This window comes from Boleophthalmus pectinirostris, unplaced genomic scaffold, assembly GCF_026225935.1.
Source record: "Boleophthalmus pectinirostris isolate CB_2022bp ecotype Guang Dong unplaced genomic scaffold, ASM2622593v1 HiC_scaffold_11, whole genome shotgun sequence".
Classification (NCBI taxonomy): domain Eukaryota; kingdom Metazoa; phylum Chordata; class Actinopteri; order Gobiiformes; family Gobiidae; genus Boleophthalmus; species Boleophthalmus pectinirostris.
The window spans coordinates 21,346,619-21,364,118 of record NW_026570994.1 but is presented as its reverse complement, the minus strand read 5'-3'; the positions used below and the strand labels follow the sequence as shown (position 1 = coordinate 21,364,118).

The 17,500-nt window shown below is 40.2% G+C and overlaps 3 protein-coding genes and 1 long non-coding RNA gene across 4 annotated transcripts in view; 1 reads left to right on the top strand and 3 right to left on the bottom strand.

Annotated features, from left to right (window-relative positions):
* Positions 1-67, bottom strand: part of LOC129411774 (nucleolar protein 58-like) — a gene marked incomplete at its 5' end in the record, with an annotated part of 843 nt that extends 776 nt beyond the window's left edge. The window contains one exon of the mRNA XM_055163696.1: positions 1-67. This exon is cut by the window's left edge and continues 37 nt beyond it. Coding sequence (XP_055019671.1) covers positions 1-67 — 67 coding nt within the window.
* A 37-nt stretch (positions 68-104) lies between these two features.
* On the top strand, positions 105-4,792 carry LOC129412409 (uncharacterized). Its single transcript, XR_008633711.1, has 3 exons — positions 105-249; positions 2,625-4,292; positions 4,387-4,792. It is a non-coding gene; the product is annotated as an uncharacterized LOC129412409 (long non-coding RNA).
* Positions 4,793-7,580: 2,788 nt separating this feature from the next.
* On the bottom strand, positions 7,581-11,341 carry atp5pf (ATP synthase peripheral stalk subunit F6). Its single transcript, XM_020931529.2, has 4 exons — positions 11,269-11,341; positions 8,923-9,092; positions 7,842-7,966; positions 7,581-7,687 (listed from the first exon to the last, which is right to left on the bottom strand). The coding sequence occupies exons 2-4, from the start codon at positions 9,090-9,092 to the stop codon at positions 7,659-7,661; spliced, it is 324 nt and encodes a 107-aa protein (XP_020787188.2). The 5' UTR covers positions 11,269-11,341; the 3' UTR covers positions 7,581-7,658.
* A 2,552-nt stretch (positions 11,342-13,893) lies between these two features.
* Positions 13,894-17,500, bottom strand: part of jam2a (junctional adhesion molecule 2a) — a 65,061-nt gene continuing 61,454 nt past the window's right edge. The window contains exon 10 of the mRNA XM_020931528.2: positions 13,894-16,439. Coding sequence (XP_020787187.1) covers positions 16,407-16,439 — 33 coding nt within the window. The 3' untranslated portion in view covers positions 13,894-16,406. The remainder of the gene's footprint in view (positions 16,440-17,500) is intronic.

The following is a 17,500-nucleotide window of genomic DNA, read 5'->3' as shown; positions in this document are numbered from 1 at the left end:
TGTCGTTTGTTTTTCTGACTTTTCTCTCTTGTCGTTTGTTTTTCTGACTTTTGTCTCTTGTCGTTTGTTTTTCTGACTTTTCTCTCTTGTCGTTTGTTTCAGGTGTTTTTCGCTGAAGACGTCGGCCCAAACAAAGGCGCAATAATCGGTCTGATGGTCGGAGGCGTCGTCATCGCCACCGTCATCGTCATCACTCTGGTGATGCTGAGGAAGAAACAGTACACGTCCATACACCACGGAGTCATCGAGGTGAGACCGGGGTTAGACCTGGATTAGACCGGGGTTAGACCTGGAGTTAGACCGGGGTTAGACCGGGGTTAGACCGGGGTTAGACCGGGGTTAGACCGGGGTTAGACCTGGATTAGACCGGGGTTTAGACCTGGATTAGACCGGGGTTAGACCGGGGTTAGACCTGGATTAGACCGGGGTTAGACCTGGATTAGACCGGGGTTAGACCTGGATTAGACCGGGGTTAGACCGGGGTTAGACCGGGTTAGGGGTTAGACGGGTTAGACCGGGTTAGACCGGAGTTAGACCGGGTTAGACCGGAGTTAGACGGGGTTAGACGGGGTTTAGACCGGGGTTTAGACCGGGGTTAGACCGGGGTTAGACCGTTAGACCGGGGTTAGACCGGGGTTGTTAGACCGGGTTAGACCGGGGTTAGACCGGAGTTAGACCGGAGTTAGACCGGGGTTAGACCGGGTTTTTAGTTAGACGGAGTTAGACCGGGGTTAGACCGGAGTTAGACCGGGGTTAGACCGGAGTTAGACCGGGGTTAGACCGGGGAGTTAGACCGGAGTTAGACCGGGTTAGACCGGGTTAGACCGAGACCGGACCGGTTAGACCGGGGTTAGACCGGTTAGACCGGGTTAGACCGGGTTAGACCGGGGTTAGACCGGAGTTAGACCGGAGTTAGACCGGGGTTAGACCGGGGTTAGACCGGGGTTTAGACCGGGGTTAGACCGGGGTTAGACCGGGTTAGACCGGGGTTAGACCGGGGGTTAGACCGGGGTTAGACCGGGGTTAGACCGGGGTTAGACCGGGGTTAGACCGGAGTTAGACCGGAGTTAGACCGGGGTTAGACCGGAGTTAGACCGGGGTTAGACCGGAGTTAGACCGGGGTTAGACCGGAGTTAGACCGGAGTTAGACCGGGGTTAGACCGGGGTTTAGACCGGGGTTAGACTGGGTTAGACCGGGGTTAGACCGGGTTTAGACCGGGTTAGACCGGGTTAGACCGGGGTTAGACCGGGGTTTAGACCGGGGTTAGACCGGAGTTAGACCGGAGTTAGACCGGGGTTAGACCCGGGGTTTAGAGTTAGACCGGAGTTAGACCGGAGTTAGACCGGAGTTAGACCGGGGTTAGACCGGGGTTAGACCGGGGTTAGACCGGGGTTAGACCGGGGTTTAGACCGGGGTTAGACCGGAGTTAGACCGGAGTTAGACCGGAGTTAGACCGGGTTTAGACCGGGGTTAGACCGGAGTTAGACCGGGTTAGACCGGAGTTAGACCGGGGTTAGACCGGGGTTAGACCGGAGTTAGACCGGGGTTAGACCGGGGTTAGACCGGGGTTAGACCGGGGTTTAGACCGGAGTTAGACCGGGGTTAGACCGGGGTTAGACCGGGGTTAGACCGGGGTTAGACCGGGGTTTAGACCGGGGTTAGACCTGGGTTTAGACCTGGGTTTAGACCTGGGGTTAGACCGGGGTTAGACCGGGGTTAGACCGGGGTTAGACCTGGGTTTAGACCGGGGGTTTAGACCGGGTTTTAGACCGGGGTTTAGACCTGGGTTTAGACCGGGGTTTAGATTGGGCTTAGACCAAATTTAGACTGGTTTTAGTTTAGTTAGTAATCCTTTATAAACCCAGATTTAGTCCTAGTTTAGTCCTTATTTGTGTAATTGCATTTTAGACCTGGTTTAGACCTGAATTAGACCAAGATTAATCCTAGTTTAGACAGAGTTTAGACATGGTTTAGACTGGGTTTAGACCTGGATTAGTCCTGATCTAGTTTAGCCCTGGATTAATCCTGTTTTTTTAATCCTGGTTTAGTCTTTTATAGACCTGGTAGGTTTAGTCCTGCTTTAGTCCTGCTTTAGTCCTGGTTTAGACCTGGTTTGGATCTAGTTTAGAACTGATTTAGACCTGGCTTAGACCTAGTTTAGGCCTGGTTTAGATCTGGTTTGGATCTAGTTTAGACTTGGATTCAACCTAGTTTAGACCTGGTTTAGACCTGGTTTAGACCTGATTTAGTCCTGCTTTAGACCTGATTTAGTCCTGCTTTAGTCCTGCTTTAGACCTGGTTTAGACCTGATTATTTCAAGCCCAGGCTCTTGTAATTGTTAAATCCTGGTTTAGATCTCGGTTAGTCCCTGTTTATGATGAATTTAAACCTGTTATAGACCAGGTTTAGTCCACTTTAGAGCTGCTTTAGCCCTAGTTTAGTCCTGATGTGGTCTAGACCTGGTTTGATCCTCGTTTTGGTCCCAGTTGAATCAATTAAAATTCATTTCGATAACAGATTATTCTTAGTTTCTGCTTCCTGTTATGTGCAAAAATTGGGCACTTTCAAAATAAAATACAAATGAACTTCCTGTTTACGTTAAATGTGTCCTGTTGTGTTTCAGGTGGACGCTGCCGTGACCCCAGAAGAGCGCCACCTGTCGAAGATGCAGCAGAACGGCTACGAGAACCCCACCTACAAGTTCTTTGAGCAAATGCAAAACTGAAGAAACGAAAATCAGAAAAATCTACAACAAGCACACGAGACATGTTTAAAATCATCTCCTCCTCTTCCTCCCCCCGGCCCCAAATTCTCCTGAAAAATGGGTCCCACTTCAAATATGTTTTCAGTGATTAAACAGTCCGGATAAATCCAGGTTTGGACCTAGATTAGACCTGGTTTAGACCTAGACCTGGTTTAGATCTGGTTTTAGACCGAGTTTTAGACCTGGTTTAGACCTGGTTTAGACCTAGTTTAGTCCTAATTTAGACCTAGTTTGGACCTAGTTTAAACTTGGTTTAGACCTGGTTTAGACCTGATTTAGACCTGATTTAGACCTAGTTTTAGACCTGGTTTGGACCTGGTTTGGACCTGGTTTGGACCTGGTTTGGACCTAGTTTAGACCTGGTTGAGTCTGGTTTTAGATCTAGTTTAGTCCTGGTTTACACCTGGTTCAGACCTGGTTTAGACCAGATTTAGACCTGGTTTTGACCTAGTTTAGACCTGGTTTAGACCTGGTTGAATCTTGGTTTAAACCTGCATTAGGTCTGGTTGAGTCTGGGTTTAAGATCTAGTTCAGACCTGGTTTAATCCTGGTCTAGACCTGATTAAGACTTGGTTGAGTCTCGGTTTAGACCTGGTTTATTCTAGTTTTATGCCTCTCGACACTGTGGAAGTCAAGACTGTATTATTACGATTACAATTTGTAATTTTAATTTTAAAATACCAGTGCCATACCAAAATTTAGACTTGAAATTGTATTAAAATTCAGAAAAATCACCTTCAAATTTAAAAATATTTTCAAATTAAAATAAATCAACCTAAAATTGCCAATAAAATCATAGAAAATGTAAAATGGTGGGAACCCTGTGTAGGCGATGTAGCTTATAGCATCTCTCGCTAGATATTTTTCCACTGTTATTTTTGTATTTAATTTTGCCTGGATTTTGCACCAACTTTTATTCACTTTATAATTTACAGAGAGCTGTTCGGGGTTGTCTACGGCCTGCTGAAAAACGCGCTCGCTCCAAACACAGTTCAGAGATAGACTTTTGTGTTCGATGATTGTCAAAACTAAAATCTGAAATGTAGTTTGGACTTTGGCGCTCGTTAAACCGGGGCCAGTTTATCAAACGTGTCGCGGAGTTGGGATTAAAACGTAAACAAGGAAGTGCTCGGAATGTACAGCCAATCAGAGGGCAGAAAGGAGAATAAAGCCCGCCTCTTATTTGGATAAATACCTCTGATTGGACGATAAATGTATTGTAAATTTATTGTTGAGAAAATGGTTCTGATCTTGGTTTAGACCTGGTTTAGACCAAAGTTAGACCTGGTTTAGACCAAGGTTAGACCTGGTTTAGAGCTGCCCAGTTTAGTCCAAGGTTAGACTTGATTTAGTCCTATTATAGACCAATTTTGGACCTTGTTTAGTCCTAACTAAATCTTGGTTTAGTCTTTGTTTATATCTGGTAGCGTCCGGGGTCAGACCAGGTTTAGACTTTGAATTTCCATCCACAGTTTAGACCTGGTTAAGACCTGGTTTAGTCCTAGTTTAGACCTGGTTTAGACCAAGGTTTAGACCTGGTTTAGACCAAGGTTAGACCTTGGTTTAGACCAAGGTTAGACCTGGTTTACTACTAACTTAAGCCTGGTTTAGAGCTGCCCAGTTTAGACCAAGGTTAGACCTGATTTAGTCCTATTTTAGACCTGGTTAAGACCTGGTTTAGTCCTGGTTAACATCTGGTATCGTACAGGGTCAGACCAGGTTTAGACTTTGAAATTCCATCCACAGTTTAGACCTGGTTAAGACCTGGTTTGGACCTGGTTCAGTCCTGGCTCAGTACCAAGATCTTGAATTGCTCCTCACAGTTTAGACCTGGTTGAGTCCATACATAGACCTATCAAAGACCTAGTTTAGACCTGGTTTAGACCTGGTTTAGATCTTTTTTGACCACTATTTTACCAACAATTTATTCCAACAAAACACAAATTATCCAGACTTGTTTAAAACTGGCCCCGGTCCGTTCCACTACTTGCACTCTACGACACTGGAGACAGCAACCCTTAGCTTCCTTCCTAAGTTAACCCTGGTTAGACCCTTTGGTCCAAAACAAACCTGGTTAGACCTTAGACCAAGTTAAGACCTGGTTTATATCTGGTTTGATTAAAAATAAATCTTTGTTTAGACCTGGTTTATTTCTGGGCTAGGCCTAGTTTAGATCTGGTTGAGTCCAAGTTAACATCTGGAGTAGACCTAGTTTGGTCCAAAATAAATCCTGGTTTAGATCTGATTTAATCCTGGGCTAGTCCAAGTTCAGACCTGGTCCAGACCCTCTCCTCTTGCTGTGACAGGACCACAGTGAACACTGGAGCTGGTGGCGGTGTTGCGGTGTTGGTGTGTTTACAGTGTTGGTCCAGCGGGGGGCGCTCTGACTGCAGATGTGTTGAGTTTCTGTGAGTTTCACTGTGTTCATATCGTGCAGCGTTTGCATTGACTGGGCTTTTACACTGTCCTCCATAATAAAGTTTTGAATGTACATACAACAAACAAGTGTCTCTGTCAATATTAATTACTTTTATACATTTATATTTGTTTGATTTGTTTCAAAAATGAAATGAATAAATATATAAAATAATGTAGTGGTATAACAATTTCAAAATGTGACCGCACAATTTGTAGTATCGACATTTACGGTTTTATTTTCTGCTTAAACACACCTGCAACTGAGTGAATGTGATATCTAATGCCAGACTGCGGAATATTCCAGACAACGCAGTAACATCTCCATGGAAACGAGCAGGAAGAATACTCCCACTCAGAAAAGTTACATAAAGTGGTTAAAGTTTAGTTTCTGGTTAAATATTTTTCATAATTCTCTTATCTCCTTTGATTAGTCTAAATATTTCACTAATTTTAAGTATATTCCTTTGTGTCAGATGCCCTCCCATTCTCCTGTATCCCTGTGGAGTTTCCTTTTGGATATTTCTTATATAGGTAATTTACTAAATATATATAAAACGATAGGTAAAATATATGTACAAATATATATATATATATAAAAAAAGGTAAACATTGTAAACCAACTAGGGACTAACGGGGAATAAGAAAAATAGGAGGAAAAATAACTTGTATAAATTAAATTGGAATTTTATATAAAACAAACCTGGAAAAAACTGGAAAACTTGTATTAAAAAACTAGAAAACAAAAATGGAAAACAAAAATGGAAAAAAGTAAAACCTGTATAAATAAAATTGGAAACTTGTACGAACAAAACTGGGGAAAGAAATTGGAAAAATAATTGAAAACGTGTATAAACAAAAACTGGAAATTTGAAAAAAAAAAAAAAAAAAGGAAAACCTGTATAAACAAAACAATACAAAACAAATATATATATACTACAAAAAAATAGAGAACAAAAAATATGCAGGGAAAAAAATGCCCAAACGTAACAAACACAACATTATTCTACAGAAAACCGGCCTCTCCTCCATCTGCTCAAACACTGTCTTTGAAAACACATCAGAACTCGGTGTTTTGTTTTGTTTTTTAAAAAATATATTTAACTCTCATGTCTACGTCTGTATACAAATGCTTGTTAATGTGAACACTAAAACACGTCCGCACACAAACAGCTCCTTCCAGAATCCATTGTATCTCATTATTCCCCTTGTTTGACCCTTGACCTTCACATCAGCATTAGCCTCCCGCTCCCATCCTCTGCTCAGGGACACAAATATAAAAAATAAAACGCACTGAGCCGTTAGAATGACTGATAACTACGGTGGCTCTCCAAGGACAAACTGGGAAACCGTTTGACCCGGAACAGAACAGGTCACCGGCTGCTGGGCCACACTGAAACAAGAGGGAGAAATGAGACACAGGAGCTTTGATAAGTCATTTTTACAGCACTTGACCGAGGTTAATTAAGTCGACAGCTGCAAAAAAAGAAATGGACAGTCTTAATTCACGTTCTACAGTAGAGACGACACTTGGGCTGTTGTGGTTTGGGAGTTTCTCCTGCAGTGCGGTAAAGCAGCTCAACAACGCAGTATGTGATGGAGTTATAATATTTCCAGCGGCTCTGAAAACTCTGATGATGCTCTTGTTGCAGATGCACATGTACCTTCGTTGTCGTGTGGATATAGAGTGTGTAGTGTGTGTGTGTAGTGTGTGTGTGTAGTGTGTGTGTGTAGTGTGCGTAGTGTGAGTAGTGTGAGAAGTAACATTTGGTTTTAGAACAAGTGCCGCTGCATCTCTCCAGCTCTCACTGTGGCAGATCGGGTCAAGAGTCCCGCACCACGTCGGGTCAAGAGTCCCGCACCACGTCGGGTCAAGAGTCCCGCACCACGTCGGGTCAAGAGTCCCGCACCACGTCGGGTACACGCGGACTTAAGAGAACTCGCGGAGCAGGTGTCCACAAAGCGCGGTCGGGTGACGGCAGCACTTAACTGCAGTCACCAGATGGTCTACTCGGGCGCACCTTAGCCCTTAGCCCTGCGTTAGCCCTGCGTTAGCCCTGCGTTAGTCCTGCGTTAGTCCTGCGTTAGCCCTGCGTTAGCCCTGCGTTAGCCCTGCGTTAGCCCTGCGTTAGCCCTGCGTTATCACAGGCGGTAACGGGTGGAATGTTAACAGGTCCGGGCAGGTGCGGGTCTCTAAAAATGGACCCATGCAGGACCCTGGGTCGGGTCATGTTGGTCGCGTCCGGTGACCGCGGTGGCCCAACATGCACCACAGTGCTTCATTTTTGCGGTTATTGTGACAGCTCTAGACGACACAAATAAAAAGTGCCATTACTGCAAGTTTTCAGTCATTAAACGTGACAAATGACCATTGTAAATTATCAAATAAAACACGATATATGTGGTGGAACATTTAAACCTTTTTATTAAATACAACAAATTTGTTACGAGGAATCATCAATTTACAACATGGACAGTTCACTTGGGCACTTCGTCCAACTTGGGATCTGAAAAAAAGAAAATTTTGAGTACTCAACACAACTTCTACACAATAATTAAAACTCAAATTGAATGATTACAAGCTCTACGTTATATTTTCACATGTTGGTAAATGCTTTAAACACATATGTTTAGGAATATGACACTAATTTCAAAACTCACCTGTGAATTTGAAATCAGGGAACTTGTTGAAATCTCCGCCTCCGTAGAGCCGCTGCAGTTTGGACACTTCCTCCGTCATGTTTTTCTGAAAAGCAGGTCCAGCTTCGACGACACCACCAGCCGCCCTGAACAGAGAGAACGAGAGGAAGTGTCATTTTAGAGACTAGTGCTGTCGCGATACCAGAAAGAGTCAAGCTCGTTTTCAATACAGACTTAGTCAAACTTTACTAATCCACAAGGAAAGAAAAAATATATAAATGGTAATAATAAATTCTGAATAAATATAAATATATAATAGACCGGCCACTTGCTGGTGCCCAGAGTCAGGGCTTCATTGTCTGATTCTGTACTGCTTTCTGGATGCTACTTTTATTGTTCTTTGCTGCTTGTACAGCACTTTGAAAGCTTGTTTTTAAAAGTGCTTTATAAATAAAGATGCAGTAGTAGTATTATACTACTACTACTGCTAAAACCTGGAACAGTCTGAATGCAAAATGTAAGAGAGGAAGAACTTTGGATCACGGCAAACTGTTTAAAACGAAACTGTTCTTCTGTTTCTGTAGTTCTGTTTGTTTTTTTTACATTTTTAACACAGTAAAAATCAGGTACAGAGACTTTAAAGGGCCCATATTACTCTATTTTTACTCTATTATAAGTGGATTTTTTCATGTGACACTTATATTTGAGTATTTCTGGGCTCTACTTTTACTTAAACATGAACTAAAGATGTAACTTTCTAGTGAAGGTTCTGCCACTTGCTTGTCTTTATGGAAATGTTATTGCTTTGTCTGGAAAGTCTCACAGTATGGCATTAAACACATCTATTTCCATGGAGACAAGCCCAGTTACAGGTCAGCTCCGTGGAGATTGAGGTGAATTCAATAAAGGCAACATGGATGAGTTGGAATCCTTCAGGCAAAGCTAAAAAATCTCGATGGAAATAAGTTTATGTTCCTATCAGAAACAGGTTATATAAACAAAATGTAGTACAACTATGACCACTGCTAAAATTACAAGAAAAAAATGACCCTAACCCTAACAGTGAGCATTTATAACAGCTTTTTTTGTGTGTGGGACTGACTTGCTCTTGTTGGTGTAGTCCCGGATCTTGTCGAGGAAGAGTTTCTGCACCGGGTCCATGTCTTTGGCCTTGTTGAAGACGACAGCGGAGAGGCCGATGTTCCTGCGCAGGGTGAGGCTCACGGCCGAGCGCAGGAGAGAGGAGAGGTGGAAGAGACGGTGCAGTGACATCTGAGGACGAGAGAGAAGAAGAAAAAAGAATTATTTACATGGTATAAATGTGCAGCGGTAGAGTGATAAACTTAAACTAAGGTTGAACGATTTGGAAAAAAGATCTAATTGTGATTTTTCTGATGAGCATAATGATTTTAGAGTTACTTTATTTTTAACATTTTGGAATTTAAGAAAGCACAACATAGTCTCCATACTTGGAAAGACATTCAAACATGTACATTTAACGGAAAAGAAAAGAAAAACAGCATATAATTTTGTGACTTATGTTTTTAAATAGGATTCTGTTTCAAGATTCTAATTCAAGAATCACAGAACATGTTTGTACAGATCTAAACTACAGGGTGAGCAGCTTTTTTTTTTAAAATTTGGGATGCACTGATCCTGCACTGGTATCAGATATTGGCGCTGATAGAAAAGCGGGCAGGATCAGATATCAGCTTCCACTTATCGGATCAGGTGATATCCTGGTTGGGTTTCTAAATTGACGGAAATTGATTTTTTACTGTAGTAAGCCCAGAAAGTCTGATAAAGTTTGAATTTGTATTTACACAAAACTGTAATTAGTTGAGAGATAATGGCTGCATAACATATATTTATTTTATTTTAAGGAAATAAATGGAGTTCAAGTATCTCAGGGTCTTGTTCTCGAGTGAGGGGAGGATGGAGCGTGAGATTGACAGGCGGAACGGTGCAGCGTCGGCAGTGATGCGGTCGCTGTATCGGACTGTTGTGGTGAAGAGGGAGCTGAGGCAAAGCTCTAGATTTACCGACAATTTACCATCAATTTTCGTTCCTGCCCTCACATGACCGAAAGCATGAGATCGAGGATACAAGTGGGCGAAATGAGTTTCCTGCGTGGGGTGGTTGGGCCTCTCTTAGAGACAGGGTGAAGAGCTCGGAGTAGAATCGCTGCTCCTCCACGCGAGAGGAGCAGCTGAGGGGAGGGCATCTGTTCCGGATGTCTCTTGGCCGTCTCCCTTGGGAGGTGTTCTGGACATGTCCCACTGGCAGGAGGCCCAGAGGAAAACTCAGGACACGCTGGAGGGACTATGTCTCTGGGCTGGCCTGGGAACACCTTTGGGTCCCCCTGGAGGAACTGGAGGAAGTCTGGGAGTCCCTGTTTAAACTGTTGCCCCCGCAACCCGACCCCGGATAAGCAGAAGAAAATGGATGGATGGATCGATAGACATAAATGCTGTTTTCAGTCTCTTGGCACTGACAGACACTGTGATAATGAAATCAGAACTGAAAAAGCCGGATCAGTGCATCCCTGCTCTTTATGCAGAATAAAACTGAATATTTTGCTGTTTGTGGAGGAAATTTTAATTGCAACCTTTAACAGGACGCTCTTCCTCGGTGAAATAACCACTGGATTTATATCTATGAACTGGCACAAAGACTCATGACCTTCTAGATTACTAATTCCTAAAATAAAATGTACTAAGGACGAATAAACAGAGCTAAATATCTATAAAATAATAACTTGTGCGGATTGTTCCTACGGTGCTGTTACTTTTACACATTCTGACGTTTACTTGTGCAATATAATACCATAACTAACGTTTAGGTCGAATAATAATAACCTTTATCACCAAGTTTACCTTTTTTTTTTTTACTTTATTTTGTGTCAAACCTTCCCTCTCTGACAAAACAGCACCACTCACCTGTGAAACTTTTGCCGGAAGTCACTTTACTGAGCTGAATCTTTAGTCTTTGGTCTTTAATCTTTAGTCTTTGGTGTTTTCGCCCTGACGTGACCCGAGGACCCGAGGACCCGAGCAGCCTTAGCTTAGCAACATTAGCACCGGCACAATTAAAGCTTTTCATACTTAAATCATGACAAATAATTACAAGTGCGGCTTCAGAGTGTGTTTGTGCGTGTGAAACGAGCACGCGGGAATGTGAAGTGAAATTATTTGAGAGAACGAGCGCGTTATTTAGAGAAAACAATGTCGGCTAATGCTAACCCGATCTGTCAATGGGAAAACTCACTAGCATTAGCATTTAGCATTAGCAACCTTCTCTCAAATAAGCTCAATTTAAACGCGATTTTGACGCTGCAAATGCACAATTAAAGTAGCAGTAAACATAAGCACGGGACACGTTAAAAAAAAGCGTAATGTCAAGTGGAATTATATTTATTTGTTGTTTTAAAGCTGAATTTCGCACTCACCTTGATTTGACACGAACAGCTCAAAACCCAAATGTGGAGACCGCGGGGGATTCTGGGAGAGCGATGCAAGCACGTTTTTTACGCACAAGAGTTTTAAAATTCGTAAATGTTTTTTTTAATTTATTTATTTATTTAAGTTCAAAAATATATGTGTGTGAGCAATTTATGATATTAATTTGTAAATAAATAATTGAATAATAAAATAAATAGTAATATATTTTATCGGTGCACTGTGCGTAATCCTCGGCGTCATTTATTTATTTATTTTTTACCTTTTTATTATTTATTGTTATTCTTGCTTTTATTTGATTTTACTAGTTAGTTAGTTAGTTAATTACTAGTTAAATAGAGCTTTATTTTATACTTTTATATGTCTTGTTTGTATGGTGCAGCACTTTGAAAACGGTTTTGTTTATGAAATTTGCTATAGAAATAAAGTGGATTGGATGTAATTTTTCTAAGGTGGGGGGTTCACTAAACGCTTGTCTCCACTGAAATGTCATTGATATGCCTGGAAAATATTCTGCATGGCATTTTGCATTTATTCAGTTACAGGTGTCCTAATTGCTCAAAAATACATGTAAAAACGTGTATTCTTATTGTGATCAGGCTTGCCTCTCCACCGATCTGACCTGTAACTTGGCCTAGTGGCATCAACAGAAAAGTTACATGGTCCAACGTTCTTTTATGTCATGTAATTATCTATATGAATGACAAAAAAGCATATATTTACAAGTAAAAATGTTTTTTTTTTTTTTAAATAATGAATTACTTTGATATATTACTTTGATATATTTACAATTCTAATGCACAATATCCTGTTCAAATGTGTTGTAATGGAAAAAAAAAAATGTCTAATCAAATAAAATAAACTTAATTTGATGTTCGTACATGATTCTAGTTTATAATATTTCCATATTTCATTTTTGTAATTAATTTGCCATTAAAGACGCACTGTGTAACTTTCTGGGTGGAGGGTCTGTCACCATGGAGATGTATGAATTTTTCACTTCTCTGTTTCCATGGAGACAAGAACCAAGCCAATTTACAGGTCCAATCTGTGGAGAGGTGGGCCCGGTTACAACAGAATAGATATTTTTCAAGGTATTGTTTTATTGTAAAAAAAAAATAAATAAATAAATAAAAAATAATTAACATAAATAATAATAAATAAATAGATTTAATAATAATAATAATAATAATAATAATAATAATAATAATAAAAGTTACACAGTGCATCTTTAGGCTAAAACTATTCCAATTTTATAAAATAACCTTGAATACTATAAATGAACAGAGCTGGATAAGGTCACAGTTTGTACCAAAATTCGAACTCTCAGTAAATAATTCATTTGTTTTTTTACCTTTTCAAAGCGCATCATTCTGTATTCTGTTTTCCACGAGCACGAGGACACTGGGCCGGAGCGTCTCCATAAATCTTTCAGAGCGTCCGCCGTGTTGGAGCCTTCAGTGCGTCACAACAGTCGTATATTTCTGTTTAATATTTGGGAGTGATGCTATAAATAAAAGCCCAGCAGAGGAGGGGACGGTCTGCAGCACGAGGCAGCAATAATGAGGTGACTCTGAAATTCAGGGTTCAAAAAGAGTAAATTAAATCTGAATATTTCAAAAACATAGAGACTTGTGTCCTCAGAGTCTGTAGATTTGTCCAGTTCTCATTTCAAAGTTCAGATTTACTTGTCCCTGGTTTGAGCGCAGTTTAGTCCTGATGATGAACCTGGTTTGGTACTTTACTAGTCCTGGTTTAGTTCCAAATTTAGTCCAAATGTTGACTTGAGTAGTACTTAGTCTAGTCCTTTTATGGTTCAAAACTGGTTTAGAGTTGGTTTAAGATCTGTTTTAGTCATGGTTTACTCCTAGTTTAGATGTGACGTGGTCCAGGCTTAGATCTGATTTGGTATTGGTTTAGTCCTAGTTTAGTTCTGATTTAGTCCTGGTTTAGTCCTCGTTTAGACCTGATTTAATCCTGGTGATTTAGTCCTGGTTTAGTTCTGCTTTAGTCCTGATTTAGTCCTAGATTAGACCTTGTTTAGGCCTGGTTTAGGCCTGATTTAGACCTGGTTTAGTCCTAGTTTAGACCTGGTTTAGACCTGATTTGGTCCTGGTTTAGTCCTGCTTTAGACCTGGTTTAGTTCTAGTTTAAACCTGATTTGTTCCTGATTTAGTCCTAGTTTAGACCCGATTTAATCCTGGTGATTTAGTCCTGGTTTAGTTCTGCTTTAGTCCAAGGATAGACCTGGTTTGGTCCTGGTTTAGGCCTGATTTAGTCCCGGTTAAGTCCTAGTTTAGACCTGATTTAGGCCTAGTTTAGACCCGATTTGGTCCTGGTTTAGTCCTAGTTTAGACTTGGTTTAGTCCTAGTTTAGACTTGATTTGGTCCTGGTTTAGTCCTAGTTTAGTTCTAGTTTAGTCCTACTTTAGACCTGGTTTAGTCCAAGTTCAGACCTGGTTTAGTTCTAGTTTAGACCTGATTTGGTCCTGGTTTAGTCCTAATTTAGACCTGGTTTAGTCCTAGTTTAGACCTGATTCGGTCCTGGTTTAGTTCTGGTTTAGTCCTGAGAATCACACATCCCACGTCTTTAATACAAAACCATTTATTTGTGTTACATCTTTCAAATACATTTTATACAATTCATTCACACTGAAAAATCTCACACTTTTGATCAAACATGGACAAAAAGTGGCACTAAAAAGTCACCATCCAAGACAGAAAAAATTAAGGCAAGTTTTCCATAATTTTCTTACAAAAACAATACCGATAAATATCACAAATGAATCCGAAAAGGCACGAGGCTTATATAGAAAAGTAGATACCATGCAGGCACATCGTAGAGGACGGAATGGGATCAAACTACTGGTAACACTTTCAAATAACTGCACTTTTATTAGTCTTAAAGGTCAAATATTACACAAAATAGACTCTTGTGAGCTTTAAAGGTTGTATGAAGGACTTTTTTTGGTTTCGGATTAGGGTTAGGGTAATCGCCGTTGAAGTTTTTTGTCCAGAAGTAATTTATCGCCCGACGTGTCAGTCTTTAGACCCTTCGTCTGCTTCAGTCGCGCCATCGCTGGAAGGAATTTCCAAGAACCACCTTAGTTTTCTTCGCTCCTTTTCCCCTCTTCTTTTTTCAGCGACCTCAAAAACTTTTTTTTTTTTGCGGATTTCCTTGGAAAATCCTCTGTACGACCTTTACGTCATGTTCTAATGTCGTTTCTGCATCACAAACCGACCTGGAGTTGTGTTTTGTTTCGGGTCGTAACGATATCCAAGTCTCAAGAAACGATATCGTCGCGGTATAAACCTCACGGTCCGATATTTATTGCGATATCGTGGGAAAGCTCAGGATTAGGGATGTAACAATATCCAAATCTCTCCTTACGATATTTTCTCGATGTACATCTCACGGTACGATATTTATTGTGATATTTTGTGGACAAAACTGTTAATCTGCTTCTTTTTCTTGTTAAAATGCCTTGACAAGACTTAATCCAAAGAACTACGGCTTAAAAGTGCTAAGAACTGTTATTTTTTCTTGTTGTTGACACTGAAATGGAGCAAAGGATCATGGTCTATGTAGTTCCTTCTATTTTTTTAGCTTTTGTTGCGCCATAACTCTTCATTTAAGCCACATGTGTCAAACATAAGGCCCGGGGACCAGATCCGGCCCTCCAAGACCTTTAATCTGGCCCTTGGCTGATTTTCTACTTAAATATTTTAATTAAAATCTTGTTAATTTTCTGAGGTGCTGAGCATATCAGCGTCTCCAGCATCTCTGTACGTGGCCCCTCCCACCAGCAGCACAAATGAAGACTTGTCTCTTTCCAAACGCTCTTAAAGGACGATCGTTTTGACTGTTGACCGTGACACCCTCATCAGAAAAATGTCCAACATGAGAAAAGTGGAGCCGAGTGCAGGATTTTACAACAAAAATGGACTTATTCCTGTTTACAAACAAGTTCATGTTAAAACTTTGTGTTGAAATTGTATTTTTCTTAAAGTTTCAGGTTGTTCATAATATTATAATATTTTGTAAAAGAAAGAGTTCATCAATTTAAAAAGATTTCTGTAATAGATTTTTGTTTCTCTGCACAAATATTTGAACTTATTGTTATTTTTGAGGTTTATATTCCATGAGTTTTCTGATCCGGCCCTTTGGGATCAAAGTCGGTTGGATATGGCCCCCGGACCAAAATGAGTTTGACACCCCTGATTTAAGCAAAGAGACTCGTGATTCGATATATTGTGATGATCCACGGTATTATTCTGAGAACTCTGACGATACGATATCACCAGATGTTTTGTTTCATTCACACATTTTTAATTTAACACCCAAACCCTGCAGATCTGGGTTCTCCGTCTCGTTTTTAAACTCCACGCAAATTCGCTTGAATCGTTTGGATCATTTCAGCCCTGGAATTGCCGATCTCGACCGAACCAAAGGTAAAAATGAGCTGTTCGTGACATCACAAGGTGGAACAGAGCGTTTTGAGCTTTGGAGATGTAAACAGACTGATAATAAAGAGTTACTCAAACATGTGTGAATGAAACAAAACACAAATCTAGGTCGGTTTTTGAGGAATAAAAATTAAAACACGACATAAAGCTCAATTTTCAGTCAATTTCGTGTAATATTGAACCTTTAACTCACAAATTAATGGAAAAAATGAGCTTTTAATTAAGAGTTTAGAAGTTAGAAGTTAATAAACGATTAGGTGTTTGTGTTGACGTTTTATTAAGACTATTAAAAGCGCAGAAATGAAAAAGTGTCACCGTGTTACGACTCAAAAATACTGCAGTACTTTATGGCTTTTAAGTATTCGCAAAAAGCATTAAACTCAACTCTTTGGTACAAGAAAAATCAAAATCTATTGTAACATTATTTGCCTGCATTCGAACGGGGGGGGGGGGGGATCTTACTTCGCCACCAGGGGTCAGTGTAGAGCCTTGGAAGCATCAGAGCAAAAACGCAACAGGAAAAAACAAACAAACAAACAAAAAAAACAGACTTTGCTGAAGGTTTTGATCGATTTTGACAGGTTTCGTTACTGGAAGATAGTCGAAAATATGTTTGTAAATTGTTGCTGTTGGCACTGGGTTGAAGAGGAGGCGGCGGGTCTCATAGCATGAAGGACTGAGTGTGTTTGAAATCCTGAAAAACAAAGAAAAAAAGAAGAAAAGTATTAAAGAAAAGGGTAGAATTATACAAATTTTAACACAAAAAAGTCAAATTTTTTCCTTCAAAAATCTCAAAATTACGTGTTTTTACCTACACCTTATTTTAAATCATTATTGCTTTGTCTGGAATGTTCCACAGTATGGCATTAAATCTTTCGATCTTCACGGAGACCGAACCAGACCGAGTTACAGGTCAGATCTGCGGAGAGGCGACCCCGTTCACACTCAGAATGTTGTTTTTTCGAGGTATTTTTGAGCGATAAAATTGAATAAATGTAAAGTGGAGCTGTTTAATGTCACACTGCGGAACATTCCAGGCAGAGCAGTGACGTATCCATAGAGACAAGACGTGACGGACCACAACCAGAAAAGTTACACAGTGCACCTTTAAATAAAACAAGAAACAGAAGTGACTCGCGATATTTTAGTATCTGTATTGAAGTAGAAGTATGTACTGTATGTCAAATGAGTATGTAATAATACTTTTTTTTCAATAAAATTAAAAAATATGTTTTTGTGGTAGTAGTAGTAGTAATAGTAGTGATAGTAGTTCTCATCACAGTAGTAGAAGTAATATTAAGCTAAGGTAAATTTGTTTTGCAGTAAAAGCAGTAGTAGTATTTTTTAAGCTATGCAGTACATTAGTAGTACTTTATATGTTGTGTGTAGTAGTAGTAGTATTAGTATTAGCAGTAGTAGTAATAGTAATAGCAGCAGTAGTAATAGTACTTATATGTCTATAGTAGTAGTAGTAGAAGTAGTAGTAGTAATATTAAGCTACATTTGTTTTCCAGTAAAAGTAGTAGTAGTAAGTTATGCAGTATAGTATAGTACTTAGTAGTTAGTGTAGTATGTAGTAGTAGTAGTAGTAGTAGTAGTAGTAAAGTAGTAGTAGTTAGTATATAAGTAAGTAGCTAGTAGCAGTAGTAGTAGTTAGTAGTAGTAGTAGTAGTAGTAGTAGTAGTAGTAGCAGTAGTAGTATAGTAGTATAGCGTGTACTGCAGTTAGTTAGTATGCTAGTATTTAGCAGTAGTA